Source organism: Hyperolius riggenbachi, chromosome 9 (assembly GCF_040937935.1).
Source record: "Hyperolius riggenbachi isolate aHypRig1 chromosome 9, aHypRig1.pri, whole genome shotgun sequence".
NCBI lineage: Eukaryota > Metazoa > Chordata > Amphibia > Anura > Hyperoliidae > Hyperolius > Hyperolius riggenbachi.
The window spans coordinates 215,775,499-215,791,230 of NC_090654.1; the positions used below are offsets into that span (position 1 = coordinate 215,775,499).

At 47.3% G+C, this 15,732-nt stretch overlaps 1 protein-coding gene across 6 annotated transcripts in view; it reads right to left on the bottom strand.

Annotated features, from left to right (window-relative positions):
- Nucleotides 1–15,732, bottom strand: part of SHQ1 (SHQ1, H/ACA ribonucleoprotein assembly factor) — a 215,177-nt gene that overhangs the window by 149,748 nt on the left and 49,697 nt on the right. For all 6 annotated transcript variants that reach the window (XM_068253995.1, XM_068253993.1, XM_068253990.1 and 3 more), the window contains exon 6: nt 105–217. In XM_068253995.1, the coding sequence (XP_068110096.1) occupies nt 105–217 (113 nt within the window). The remainder of the gene's footprint in view (nt 1–104; nt 218–15,732) is intronic.

The following is a 15,732-nucleotide window of genomic DNA, read 5'->3' on the forward strand; positions in this document are numbered from 1 at the left end:
ATATGGAAGAGCAGAGCTTGCAGGAAGAAATCCAGAGGCAGCCATAAAGTGATGTCAATTCTACTGGGGAATCGGCCATCTCACAGACATTAAAAGGCACTTACAGGTAATGATCAGGGTCAAACTTGGCCTTTTCAGCTTCCAGGCGCCTGCGTGTGCGTTCAGCGGCTGGGGTGACGTCAGGGTCTCTCAAGTCAATAACATCATTCAGTTCTTCCTGCAAAAGCAGAAGGCAGTGTGACACAGGTGGGAAGACAAAGGCCTGAATGAGGTGCAGCATAATGTAAACAGGCAGATGACACAGGCCAGTGCCATAATGAGAAAAGCTGCATAGTAAATACAAGTGACACACGTACACATCTCACCGAATGGTGTTTTTATTTGCTAGTGTTCTAATGCTACGTACACACATGCGACAACGATCGTTCGTTAAGAACGACGAACGAACTTTTAATTGATGAAAGAACGACCTAAGTAAAGGTAGTTTTAAAATGTGTGTAACGATCTGATCGTTAGAACGAACGTTACATCACAGAAAGCAACTATTGCGCCTGCGCATAAAAATGAGAAGTTCCATGGAGAAATAGTGAAATGCGCATGTCAAGCCTAATACGAACGATCGTTTCCAACGATGTACTACTTTTGCAAACGATCGTCGTTGGTTTAAATCCGCCGAGACAGAACTTTCTTTTGTAGCGATTTGGCTCGTTCGTCGTTTGCCTTAATAGTCGGTGGTTCGTTTTTTGTAACGATCGTCGTTGGTAAAGATCGGGGAACGATCGTTACAAACGACTATAGTCGCATGTGTGTACGCACCTTTAGTGTCCTCCGTTAAAGAGACACTGAAGAAAAAAAAAAAAATCTAATGAATTGGTTGTGTAGTATGGATAATTACTAGAACATTAGTAGCAAAGAAAATATCCTCACATTTTTATTTTCAGTTAGTTTTTTTATAACATTGCATCATTCTCTAATATTTGCAGTTTACATACTACTCAGCATTCTAAATTACTTTACAGAGCAGGTGAACTTTTGAACTGTCCTCTGCAGAGAAAAAAACAATACAGTGCCAGACACTTGAGATAATAAGCTTCAGAAGACAGAGCTCTCTGCTTTGAAAGTCTTGGAGCTCAATGACTCTTTTGCATAGATAGCAACTGGAGTTTCTCAACTCTTCCTGCACTGGAAACAATATTAGACTTCTGTATCTGCTCCTAATGTTTTATTTATTAGCTGTACTACACATACAGATCATTAGATCTTTTTTTTCGCTTCAGTGTCTAATGATTACACAGCCAAGAACATACATATCCTCAGATAAAATGATCATTTGTGTTCTTATATCAGCCATAAACCTAGAGTATGCACAGATGTCCCCGATGTCACCAAGACGATCATTAGTGGTTAGTGCTGTTGCACTAATGCTGTTGCAGGTTTCTCTGAAGTTCCTGCATTGGGGTGCTGTGTGACTGTCCTCCCTTTTATCTCTCCATGGAACTCTATGACAATCTATGTTGATACATTTATCAGTATAAAGCAGACCTGCACTCAGAACATCCTCTCTGCTCTAAAAGTTAAGCAACAGCATAATAACCTTTAAAGAAAAACATTTGCTACAGCTTGCAAAACGCCTGCAATAAATGTGCAGTGTGTCTACTTCCTGCTTGCATTAAAACAGACAAAGGGTTAACATCCTGTCTTAACATATTAGCTGCGTCAGCCAAGGCTTGCTGAATTTATGTGCGAACACAGCTGAGAGATCAAATTACTCTTGTGATTACTTGAAGATGAGGGGTGAATTAAACAGGCTCTTCTACCAAAAAACACACAGGGTGCATTTATCTCTGTTTTCTTGTGTCCCATGTGTTCAGGTCCAGTTTAAGGAAAAGCATGCATTTTTTTTCGTTGACTTTGCTTCAATACATGCAATTTGCTTATCACAAGGGCACAATGTTTTTCAGGGAAATCATGATGCTCCCTTTTCCCTTCTTGCAGTGCGATTCTTGTGGAATAACAAAAATCAAGTCAAGTTCCACCCTGACTACTGAGACGCCTACACTCTCCTGGTGGATTCCTGGTCTGCCAAACCTGGGTGATGTGTATAATTATATCTATCTATCTATCTATATATATCTCTATCTATATATATCTCTATCTATCTATCTATCTATATATATCTCTATCTATCTATCTATCTATCTATCTATATATCTCTATCTATCTATCTATCTATCTATCTATCTATCTCTCTCTCTCTCTCTCTCTCTCTCTCTCTCTCTCTCTATCTATCTCTCTCTCTCTCTCTCTCTCTCTCTCTCTCTCTCTATCTATCTATCTATCTATCTATCTATCTATCTATCTATCTATCTATCTATCTATACCTACACACACACACACACACACACACACACACACACACCTATGTCTTTTTCACCAGCCACCAACAGCATCATTTAAGTGGATGGCCATTTTCCATTACATTTGCTTACTGTGTATGCACTTTGTTCTTTGGTTGCACTGCTTTAGCACTTCTTTCTGAACCTGGGTTCTAGCACACACTGTGTCAATCTTGAATACAGTGTTGTGAAGATAGATCATACCAGGATATTTATCTGAGTATTTTCTAATACATTACTTACTATTACCTTGGGAAAGTGTATATGCTTTTAATTGCTGTTAATTGTGTGTCTCAACAATGTTATATGTTTTTGATATAATAAACTTTGTAATATTTTGACCTATACCCTGGAGTGGTGCTGTCACTATATGGGGAGATCTTTTCTCCTTTTTGTTACTTACTGTTCCTAGCCTGCCTATAGCACACTCCTAGTCGTTGAGTGCGACACAAATCTGATCTATTTCTAACTTCAGAAGGGCTGTATCAGGTTATGTATTATCCTGTCTACTGAATTTGACAGATTTTTTTAAAAGATATTTTCGCCCCTTTGGAAGCTTATAAATTGATGGAAAGCCGAGAATCTAGGCTTTCAATTGCACTATGCCACGCATCGGTAAGATGCACTGTTCGTGAATCGTGAGTCAGGGCCCATTTTCACTACATGCAGATTCTGGATATAGTGGGTGGGGGGGGGGAAATCGCATTTAGTGAAAACAGGCCTATAGACATTCATTGGAGTCAGTTTTTCTGCATCTAGAATCCACGTGTAGTGGAAACAGGTCCTTAGGGAGTGTTGATCGAGGCATGTCCAGTAACGGTTGGAGGAGGGAGAGAGAGCTCCCGGAAGTTGCAGCTGGTGCTTTTTTCCACACAGTTTCTGACTCTTGTTTACCATTCTACTGGCCCAATCAGGATTGTCGACCCAAACATCCCTCCTACTTCCAGTACTTTCAGAGTGGCAGAGTGCTGTGAAGGGCTGAAGCTACTACACTGTACACAAAACAAGCAGCTGGATGCTCCTGAGTTCTCTCCCTCCTGCAGATCTTCATAGTGCTCTCTACAATCACATACAGTGGACACCTCTCCTTCAACACCTACAAGGGAACTTTCACACTCAGGAACAGTGTATCACAACGACTTGGGGCATAGTGTAAATTAAACCGGAGACTCTCAGCTTTCCAATGATAAGTAGATTTCCAAACAGAAGTAAATATCAACAGCAGGCAGTCAAAGACGGTAGAAGGGATAATAGGCAAGTACTAAGAAAAGTCAAATTTTGATGCACAGGTTTCCAAGCTGTCAGATAGTGTCTTCAGCTCTGCGCTTAGAGAAGGGCATTAGGTTTGATGTTCTACCACTTAGGAAACAGATTTTATATCAAGAACAGGAATGGATCGCTGAATGATCTTGTAAAGGAGGCAAATGTGTGAAACCGTAATCAGATGTGTCAACAAACACAATAATGAACAAATACATTCTCAGTATATTTTATTTGTTCTGACAACATTACGACAGTCAAGCAAGAAGAATCATAGTGACACTGGGATGTGAAACAACTAAGCTTGTCATACTTTGGTATCACCACTAGGGGCAATGTGACTTCATTTGTGCTATTTATTATGGTGATATCCTTTTGCTGCTGCAGCTGAATGTCCTACAGCGCCCAGTAACTCCTGTTGGGTTCTATGAAGCCTTCAGACAGAATTAGCTAAGCTCAATGCAGGAAAAAGGTACTTTACAATAGAAGCAGCCACAGATCCAGACATCATTTCTAAATCATTTTTAAGTATTTAAATGAGGAAGCACGATGGCGTAGTGGATAGTACTCTCGCCTTGCAGCGATGGGTCTCCTGGTTTGAATCCCAGGCAGGGCACTATCTGCAAGGTGTTCTCTGTGTGTGCGTGTGTAGGTTTCCTCAGGACACTCTGGTTTCCTCCCACATCCTAAACACATACAGAGGAGTTAATTCTCCCTAAAAATTGTCTCTAGACTTGATGAACATATGACTATGGTAGGGATTAGATTGTGAGCCCCTTTGAGGGACAATTAAGTGACAAGACTATATGTACTCTGTAAAGTGCTGAGGAAGATGTCGGCGCTATATAAATATGAAATGATAAAATAATTCATCCAGTCTGGGGGAACTGCGCATTTACTGCTGCGCAGGCAGAATGCTCCCAGCGAGGGGAGCACGGCGGGGAAGCACGAGCGCAGACTGGAAATGAATGAACTACCGGGCCGCCTAGTGGAGGATCCCAGCAGCCTAGGAGGACCGATGAGCCTGAAGGGAGCTGGAGGAAGCCCCAGGAACGTGTATTCTTTTTATTTACATAGTTTTAGGTACACTTTATTATGTGAAACTGAAGGGGCTTGATTCACAAAGCGGTGCTAACCCAGTTAGAGACTTTAGGCGTGATAACCATTGCACCACGCTGGTGAAAAGCCAGTTTAGGCATGCTAAGTTTAGATAAGTGTAGATAGCGTGCAAAGTCCCGCACGCAAAGCAGCGCCATTAAACTCTATGCGAAGTGCACCAGACTTCGCTAGCGCAAAACTTTTGATCAGCTGTGCATTGCGGTGCTAACGCAGTTGGTGCTTAAACTTATCATGCCTAAACTTATCATGCCTAAACTTATCACGCCTAAACTTATCATGCCTAAACTGAGTTTAGGCATGATAAAGGGCTTTTCACCAGGGTGCTAACTGTTAGCAACGCTTTGTGAATCAGGCCCAAGGTCTCCATGTAGGATGCAGTCAGTTCAGCCCATGCTAGATACGGTATTGCAGGTTGCTGACTGGCTTTATCCTACAGACCATTTGAATAACCAGGTGCCGTTTGGTTAATAAGCATTTGCCTTTCCTTGTGTTTAGTTTGGGCAGTAGCCGTGGGTGGTGTACCTAGTAGTGAGGGCACTGGGGAGTGCTGCCCACTCTGCCCCCTGTGGTGTATCGTACACCCGTGGTGATCTCAGGTGGTGGCAGTATTTGGGACCCAGCCTGTACTGCTCACCCATTTGTTGTTCTGTAGCTTATAGTGTCCCACAGGCAATGTGGCTCTAGATCACATAATAGTGATAGGTGGGGGGATATCAGGAGACTGGTTGCACGCACCGCTCCTGCTACCATATTACAGCAAAGTCCACGTTATCTGAAACTCATGCAACCAGAAGTCTCAACTAACTGACATGCCTGAGGTGATAACGGGGCTAAGCTTTTGTGGGGTTTGCAGCAGCAGAAACTACTCACCGACATCCAGGCACCGCCCTGTACACATTCTGCAGCTCCCAGCGGGTTTCCGGCAACCATGCACGGCTATCAGCATGTCACATGACCCGATGCAGATTTATTTATTTATTGTACTTATAAAGCGCCAACATATTACGCAGCGCTGATCAGATGACATGTCAGGAGCCATACACTGAGGAGCGGATGGAGGGGGGGGGGATGTTTGTGCTATTTAAAGCTGAACTGAAATAACAAAAAAACAAAGTGTTTGACTTACCTGGCTTCTGCCAGCCCCTTGCAGCCGTCCTGTCCCGCGCCGGTCCTCCACGATCCTCCTTTCTCCCGCCGCTAGCTACTCTTGGTACTATCATACCGTCAACTTGTAAGTCGATGGCAAGCCACGCGTATCTTTCCCGCCCGCAATATTGTCCATGCGTTAATAGCGCAGGACGCTATCACGGAAAAATACAATATAAAAATATAGGCTCTGGGCGCGCAGGCGCAGTTCGAGTCGACGGAACCGAAAGTAGCTGGCAGCAGGAGAATGGAGGATGGTGGAGAATCGGCACAGGACAGGAAGGCTGCAAGGAGCTGGCAGAAGCCCCAGGTAAGTCAAACACTTTGTTTTTTTGTTATTTCAGTTCCCCTTTAATGCAGCTTCAAGCAATAGGCAAGCCCATGCACCTGGCATCAGGCAAGCCCATGCACCCGGCATCAGGCAAGCCCATGCACCCGGCATCAGGCAAGCCCATGCACCCGGCATCAGGCAAGCCCATGCACCCGGCATCAGGCAAGCCCATGCACCCGGCATCAGGCAAGCCCATGCACCCGGCATCAGGCAAGCCCATGCACCCGGCATCAGGCAAGCCCATGCACCCGGCATCAGGCAAGCCCATGCACCCGGCATCAGGCAAGCCCATGCACCCGGCATCAGGCAAGCCCATGCACCCGGCATCAGGCAAGCCCATGCACCCGGCATCAGGCAAGCCCATGCACCCGGCATCAGGCAAGCCCATGCACCCGGCATCAGGCAAGCCCATGCACCCGGCATCAGGCAACCGGCATCAGGCAAGCCCATGCACCCGGCATCAGGCAAGCCCATGCACCCGGCATCAGGCAAGCCCATGCACCCGGCATCAGGCAAGCCCATGCACCCGGCATCAGGCAAGCCCATGCACCCGGCATCAGGCAAGCCCATGCACCCGGCATCAGGCAAGCCCATGCATCCGGCAAGCACATGCACGCGGCATCAGGCAAGCACATGCACGCGGCATCAGGCAAGCACATGCACGCGGCATCAGGCAAGCACATGCACGCGGCATCAGGCAATCCCTGATACTGGCGATCTTGCTGTACTATGTGAAAATGAATGTCTCCGTTCACTGCATACAGCCCTTATTATAGGTGTGAATACTGGAGCACTGAAAAGGACACAGCACACTTCCACATTGAGGTATTGTAATGATGATTGTAATAAAGAGCTCACTATAATCTGTTGCAGCTTACAAATATGCTCCATTGCTGCATTTACCTAATGCAGAGAGTTCAGGAATGGAGCTAGAAAAGCTCTGTACAGACTAGTCACACACTTTAATGTTAGCTGGAGTGCATCCTTAATTGCCTGTGAAAGCCAGCAGCTCCTGATACCCGATCCACTCCTCCTCTTCTCCGGGGAACGCGTACTCACAATGTCTGGCAGGACAGAGGCTCATGTGAGCACTGCTAACTGTGTTTTACAAGAGCAATGTAATCCCAGGATTTGGATGAGCCACAGGAGACTACAGAGGAGAGTTCATCAACTCCCCAGGCAGCCTGACACTGGTCCCATTACTCTGCCTGTTAGGGACACTGAGTATAGCTTGCTGGAGGAAGGGCATGGGAGCAGCTGCAGCAATGATCACACTGCACCCAGCATTAGCTCAGTATACAGATACACCGGTCCCATCACAGAGGTCTTCATTGTTCCCAGCAGATGCACAAGACTGTCTGCTACAACTGAGGAACGTCACATTTGCCATTTTAAAACAAGAGCAAATGTTTGTCCTATTCCGATGTATGTATTCATTGGCTGAGCTTGAGTCCATCTGTGTAGAAGCTACTTGATAAGCCAGTATTAAATAAGATACATAGGGCTAATTATTATGATAATACCATTTAAAAATTTAAGTGAAATCCTGACCTCAAACAGGCACTGTAGTGACATAGTAGAATGTAGTAAATTGTTCAGGTTGCTCTTTTAAACAGGAATTTTCTTGGTTTCAGCAGTAGAAAAATTTCCTACATCAATATATGGGTATGTAACCCCACCTAGAGTTGCCACCTAGCCGGTATATGGCTGGCACAGCCGTTTTTTTCACTCAAAAGCCAGTGCCGGTATCTAATTTATACCGGCATGTCATCTGCCGGAAAATCCCTGCTGTGCAATCTAAATCATGACACACAGACGTGTCACCAACCTCCCTGGCGGTAAGCCCGGCACAGTGTCGGGCTAGGCCGCCGCAGGGGATCACATAGCCCCGGGAGGATCTTTTTAAATAAAAGTATCTCTATATGTTTAAGCTAGCACTTTGCTAGCTAATAATGTCCCCCAAGTGCCTCCGGTCCCCACCGATCGCCCGCAAACAACGCCATAATACATAACCCCCAGGGATCCCGCGATGGCGTAGCCTTCACTTTGGGGAAGATCGGGACTGCGCATGACGTCATGTCCGATCGTCGCCATAGCGACGAGTGAAGCTGGATCGTGAAGCTGCGGCTCTCGCAGATGGGTAAATATTACCGGTGGCGATCGGGGTGTTCAGTTAGCTGCCGCGCGGCTTGGGGGACATAATTAGCTAGCGTAGTGCTAGTTAAGGTATATAGAGCAACTTTTATTTTAAAAAATCCTCCCGCGAACACAGCCTCTAAAACTGCGTACCGCCAGGGAGGTTAATATGGAGGAAAGATCTAGCCAATAGCAGCAGCAGCACCAGCTTTCCACTAGCCAATGCTGGAGCTGCTAATTGAGGATATCCAATGAGGAGTGGAAGAGGGAGGGACACAATTTAGAAATGAAGCCCGCGCTACAGAACAGGGAAGCTCCATGCTCCTGTATGTTGTGTAATGCATGTCTTCCTCCTCAGTGAGAGAGCAGCTGCAGCTGAAAGGAGAGAGGGCAGAGGAGACCCGGAGAGGATCGTTATCATGCTGACACTAACAGGCAGCAGACCTGTGGTGCGATAATGAAACATCACAGTACAGAGGGTAGCACAGTGACTATACTGCTTCCAGTTAAGGTCGATTTATGGTACTTGTGTTTTTTTGCACTCTTGTCACTGCCTTTGAATTGCAGGCATACAAAGAACACTGAAGAAAGGGCTGTTAAGTGTACATTACAGTAAATGTGATGTGAGGTAAAATCTAAAAGACAGACACCTATGGACAGGGAAGGCTCTCTGGGTCCTATAGAGTTTTCCCTGAGTTTACATGTTCACCTCTTTTCAGCGCCATCACCCCAGTTTAAATTTGCCGCCTAGGGAGGCTTCAGAAGTACTTGTGTCCCCTCCCCGAGTGCTTCTGAAGACGTGCAGCTCTGTACTGCACGAGTGCGCATGTGCAGTATACTCCATAGTCCGTGAGGTCCTCCGGCATCCTTTTCTTTCCAATTCTGGTCTGGCTGGCGGCTCCGGTAATCAGCGACTTCGTGTCATCACGCCAGTTGCCGTATGCCTCCCTTGCATGAGTGGTTCACTCTTTAGAGAGCCGCACATGTACAGGAGGCTTATGGCAACAGGCGTGTGGTGGGGGCGTGCACATGTGACTTTACCCGAAGTTGCCGATTACCGAGCCACCATCGGGACCAGAGGAAGGAAGAAGAGGATCCCAGAGGACCTCACGGGATACAGGGGGCTGGAGGAAGCCCCTGATAAGTCCAGATTCCTTTTTTAAATTACAGCTCAGGATCCCTTTACAACTGCACAAATACCCCTGCACTAATTACTGCGATGGTTTAAAGTCTCTTTCACTCCCGTCATTTGTAGACGCAGTACATGATTGCGAAGATGGCTCAGGGAACGCTCGCAAGTTCCATATCCCCCGATCCATCTTCGACTGAGTATGTAGCTTAAAGAGGAACTCCAGTGAAAATAATGTAATAAAAAAGTGCTTCAATTTTACAATAATTATGTATAAAGGATTTAGTCAGTGTTTGCCCAATGTAAAATCTTTTAAATCCCTGATTTACATTCTGACATTACATGGTAACATTTTTACTGTTGGCAGGTGATGTAGCTGCTGCATGTTTTTTTGGCAGTCGGAAACAGCTGTAAAAAGCTATTTCCCACAATGCAGGAAGGTTCCCAGACAGGAAACTGCCAGGAGTAGGTACTCAAGAGTTTCCTGTGGGAGGGGTTTCACCACAATATCAGTCATACAGCTCCCCCTGATGGTCTGTTTGTGAAAAGGAATAGATTTCTCATGTAAAAGTTCAATTCTTGGTCGGAATTTCACTTTAAGGGTACACTGCTCATGTTGCCAGCCGCTTAGTGAGTGATGAACATTAGTGCCTGCTCCATTCACCCCTCTACGTCTACATATATAATATAGACTATACATTAAAGAAGACCTGAGCCGAGGCTCAGGTTCAAAAACACATACTTACATAAGGAGTAGGAAGCCTTTGGATCCTGAGGATTCCTTTGCTGTATTTTTGTACTGGAGCTTTGGCTGGGTCACACTTTAAAGTGTTATTACAGTCATAAAGAGGGGCTAAGGAGCAGACCAGTAGCAGACGAAATATAAGGGGGAGGGAGGAAGGGAGGCTATGCCATTGTCTATATGACCACCTAATGGAGCTTTTAAGAGGACACTGAGCATTTTTTTCTCAAAACAGCTTTTTTTCTGCAGATTCTTGTGCTATTTTGTATACAAAAAAAAAAAAAAAATCGTAACAACCCCCTCCCTCTTTTAGGCCACACCCCAAGCCGGTATTTTTTTCACCCAAAAGGTGGCAACCCTAACCCCACCAAGTGAGGATTAGCTTATGGTGCCCAAACCTGGTACAATAAAAAACGTTTGTTTACCCATTTGACCAAAACGATTGAATTGAATGAAAGTAAAAAAGATTTTTTTTTTTTAATCAAAAAAAATGGACGATGATCCTTTATAGTCGATCTAACGGAATAATCGATTTAATCGAAAAAATGAAAAAAATTGTACCATGTATGGGCACCATCAGTCTGCTTAAATATTCTGGGAGACCAGGTATATTTTCTACTGGCTTTAAAAGGAACCTGAAGTAAGAGAGATATGGAGGCCAACAAATTATTTCATTTTAAACACTGCAAATTGCCTGGCTGTCTTGCTGATCCTCTGCCGCTAAATGTGACCTCACATAAGGCAACTTAGCAGCAGATTGACCATTCAATTTGACCATTATGATCAGATGAAAATTGGTGCTGCCAAGAGCATGCCCGATCAACATTGTGACCAATTTCGGGGCATGTGTCGATCGGACATGCTGTAAGATGTAGGGCCAACATGCTCAATCTGGTGCGTGGCGGTAATGGCGCACAATATCAGGACGGGCGACAAAACCCCCAGCACTGTCCCCCCAGTGTAAAATCTGCCCCCCAGTGCCCCGTGCATGAATACTTTACCTGACGGTATCCGGCGCTGGCTTCGTGCTCCATCCACATAAACGAGCCTGACAAGGTTGCGTGTAACGTCACACGTGCCCACATTACCGATTCCAGAGATATTTCATGCTGAAATCGATCGGGAATCAGCCTGCTGTGTATGGGCAGGCAACAGATCTGTCTCTGATCAGATTTGATCAGAGAGAGATCTGTTTCTTGGTCGATCTGACACGAAAAGACTAGCCTGTCAGAACTCGACCCTCCAAGGTGCTTAACAGCTTTTTTATTGCATTTATACAGGGGAAAGGGGAAAGAGCAGCAACAGCAATCATACATTAAGCTATAAAAAGCATCTAAGGCTGAAGTCCTCACGACATTATATTGAGTTACGCCATAGAGTTACACAAATAAGATGGCAGGTGTTAGAGGTGGTGAAGTGTCAGGAAGGGGGTGACCAGAGGAATACTCTTTTAAGGCGAGAGGCTTGCTGGATGGACAGGTTGGGGACTCAATCGCCGGGAGGGCTGAATGAGGACTTCAGCCTTAGATGCTTTTTATAGCTTAATGTATGATTGCTGTTGCTGCTCTTTCCCCTTGTAAGGGGTATGTAACTTTAAGTAGAGTGCCCGCCCTCTAAGAGGAGGGCGTGTTGTTTGAATGCCTATATATGTTTGTCAGAAGGATGTGAACTTCAGCATTTGAGAAAGGGCCTTTGCCCGAAACGTCATGCTGTCGGCTTGCTGTTGTACTACTGCTGTATAAATGCAATAAAAAAGCTGTTAAGCACCTTGGAGGGTCGAGTTCTGACAGGCTAGTCTTTTCGTGTTGGATTAATATGGAGGATTGATGGACCTCTGATCCTGATGGGACTCCCCAATATATAGTTTCATCCCAGAGGCGGGCAGATACAATATAGATTGCGTCTTGGTCGATCTGCCCATACATCGTCTGATGCATAGTCATAGACCATAAACAAGCACGCAGATCAGGTGTTTGTCAAAAATTTGACAAGATTAGCTGCATACTACTTGTTTCAGGTGTGTGGCCGGTGTGTGGCCAGACATTACTGCAGCTAAAATGATCAGCAGGTCTGCCCAGCAACTGGCATGGTTGGAAAGGAAATAAATATGGCAGCCTCCATATAAATCTTGCTTCAGGTTCCCTTTAAAACGCTCAGTAAACAAACATTCCACAGAGCTGCACCTTACAGGACTAGAGAGTTGCCACCTGTGACGAATTTCAGAATGTAAATCAGGTAGAGAGAGAGGGGAAACACTGACTAATCTATAAATGAAGATTGTAAAAAAAAAATTAAAAAAAATTAAGCGATTGAATTATGTGATTTTTCGCTACTGTTCCTCTTTAAAGTAACTGTTCAGCTCTTTTAACAGCTACTTCCTTCAACACAGACTTCCAGAGAGCAGGCTGTATCTTTTCAGACACCCCTGTCTGCTCCCAGCTCTTTCCAGTCTTAAAGCGCCGCTACTCACTTTTTTTCCGGTAAGGGAGGTTGACTTACAAATCGACCTCCAATGTGCCCTAGCCATGCGTATCCTAGTACGCGTTCCTGTAGCCAGGCGCACTATGCGCAATATGAGAATATCTCTGCTGCACCTGCGCAGTACGCATCCGGCTAGGGGAACGAGGAGGTGAAAGTAAGCCGAGGCGTGGGGCCAGAGCATCGGTGAGTGGCTGCATGGGAACAGATCGGCTGCAGGGGGCTGGCAGAAGCCCCAGGTAAGTGAAACTTATTTTTTTTAGATATTTACAGTTCCGCTTTAAAGTGTACCTGAGATAGGAATAAGGGTATATTTATACTTACCTGGTGCGTTCTCCAGCCCCATGAGGTGCATGGGCTCTCTCTCCGTCCTCCCCGGCCACTCTGTTGTCTTCTAATCCCCCCGGGAATCTGGCCCCGCCCGGTAGCGTTCTGCACCTGCACAGTACTACTGCACATGCACAGAACGCTCCCGGCTGCAGACACAACAGGGGGTCTGACGCGGCCAAGCTGCTCATGCTCAGAAGAGCGCTGCTGGCCAGATTACCGGGGAGGATTAGAAGACACCAGGGGTTCGATACATAATCCTCCTCCCAAGCCCCCAAGAAAAGACCCACATAGGTACATGCCACTGAGGTCCCCATGGCCGTCCCGGACGTCTGGTGGTACCACCTTCCATCAAACATGAATGCATTATGTTTCAAAATAAACTCGAGGCAGTCACAAAGAAAGTCCTTGTACCCCTCATCTTTATGGGTTCTGTCCAGGAATCTACGAACTGCCCTGATCCCCCCTCGTGGGGTATTCTACTGTAGAGACTCTCTACATCGATGGATGCTAAATGGCAACCCGGTTCCCACTCCACGCTTTCGACGAGATTATTCGTGTCTAGCGTGTCGGCCAAATAGGCTGGGACCCCCACGAGTAAGGGGCGTAGCAGGTGATCGAGGAACCTGGACAGACGTTCCGTCAAAGAGCCACACCCCGAGACGATAGGTCTCCCTGGGGGGCTCTCCGCAGATTTGTGCAGTTTAGGAAGGTGGTACCACACAGGATGCCGGGGGGACATGGGGAGTAGGTCAACTGCCAATCTCTGTGACATGTACCCTTTTTCCACTCCTTGTCTTAATAGAGTACGGAGGGTTGACTGGTACTTGTTGGTGGGATTACCAACCAACTTTTGGTAAAACTCAGTATTGTTGAGTTGCCTGTAGGCCTCCTTAACGTAAAAGTCGCTCAACATGATTACCACATTCCCCCCTTTGTCCGCCTGTTTAATCACCGCGATGCTGCCTAAGCCACCTAAGTCACCGCGATGCTGCTTAAGCCACCTAATAGCAACTTTATCTGCCCTGCATAAATTGTCTGAGGCTCGGGTGTAGCACAATGCCTTCATGTCAGCAGCGACCTGTGAGCAAGCGCCGGTTCTGGCGTGAAACGGCTGTAGTGCCGTCCTGTTCACCCCCTGGTCACCCTTCCCAGCTCACCAGACACCCTCCACCACCCAGGTTTGATGCATCTTTACTATTTGTCAAACTGTTGCATTCGTGGCTGTATGCCGTTGACCAGGGGAGGACTGGCCCAGGGGGACGGGGGGCAATTGCCCCCCGGGCCGCCCGAATCTTAAGTAATTAGGGCCGGCCGCTGCTATACGCAGCGGCAGCAGACATACCACAGGTGACAGGTTCGCAGTGGGGATCGCAACCTCGCGCGATATTTCCCGGCAAGTTGAAGTATCCAATCAAAGAAGGGGCTGAGGCGGCCGGCCGTGGTGTGCCCTTGTGCGTGGCTGCGCCTGCGGTGGATGTGAGCGGCACAAGGACACAAATAGCTTAGGTCCTCTCCGGCCCGGTGGGTTGACCCTGCTTGACTCCGCCCCCTGCCTGGAGCCATTGCCGCCCGCAACGTACTGCTGTGCCTGCGGTTTCATCGGAGTGAGCTGTCTCACTCTTCAGCTTTCTGTGCTGGGGGGGCTGGGGGCCTGGAGCTGTGGCTACGAGTGGCTGGCTGAAGGAGTCGGACACAGTCCTCCCCTGTGCTGCTGTGCCTGAGGTGTCGTCGGAGTGAGCTGTCTCACTCTTCAGCTTTCTGTGCTGGGGGGGCTGGGGGCCTGGAGCTGCGGCTACGAGTGGCTGGCTGTCCTGGCTGGAGGAGTCGGACACTCTGGGGGCTGGGAGTAGGAGATGCCACCTATAGCTGCTTGCTGCTGTGGAGGAGGAGGAGGTGTAGGACTGAGGAGACAGGAGGATAGAGGAGGTTGGGTCCAGGTTGCCAGAGGAGAAGGTGGTTTTTATAAATTTTGTTTCTGTACTTCTTCTCCCTTCTTGTCACTGAGTTACTCACACTTTGCTGCCTGCCTGCTACTGCTGTCAAATTCAATTCTCTGCCCAGGCCAGTGCCCTCTGAGTTTTTTTTTTTTTTGTGTGTGATAATCATCCCCATTCTGACCCTGGCCTGAGGGGGAACGTTTTTTCTTCTTGTGGTGTGATTGGCGGCAGGGGAGTGGGGAGGCAGGCAGTTGGGCACTGTCAAACAGGTAGTTGGGGGGGGTAGGGGGTAGGGGTCAGACAAGTAGTTTGTATGGTGGGTGGGCAGGAGTGGGGTTAGGCATCACCAGGTAGGTAGGTAGGTTTGTGTGTGTGTGTGGGGGGGGGGGGTGTTTAAAGGAGTTATCAGGCATTTTTAATGAAATAAGTGCTACTTACCCGGGGCTTCCTCCAGCCCCACGCTTCCAGCATGTCCCTCGCCGCAGCTCTGCAGTCAGCCATTCGCTGCCGCTGCCTCCCAGTCCCCGGCGATGGCATTAGTCCCACCTGGATGTCGGCCTGTACTGCGCCTGTGCGAGCAGCACTGTCAATCACCGCCACGTGGACCGGAGTGTACTGCGCAGGCGCAGTAGTTATGCGTCTGCACAGTACGCTCTGGTCCATGTGGTGCACAGGCGCAGTCGGCCCGACGTCATCGCCAGGGGCTGGGAGGCAGCGGCAGCGAACAG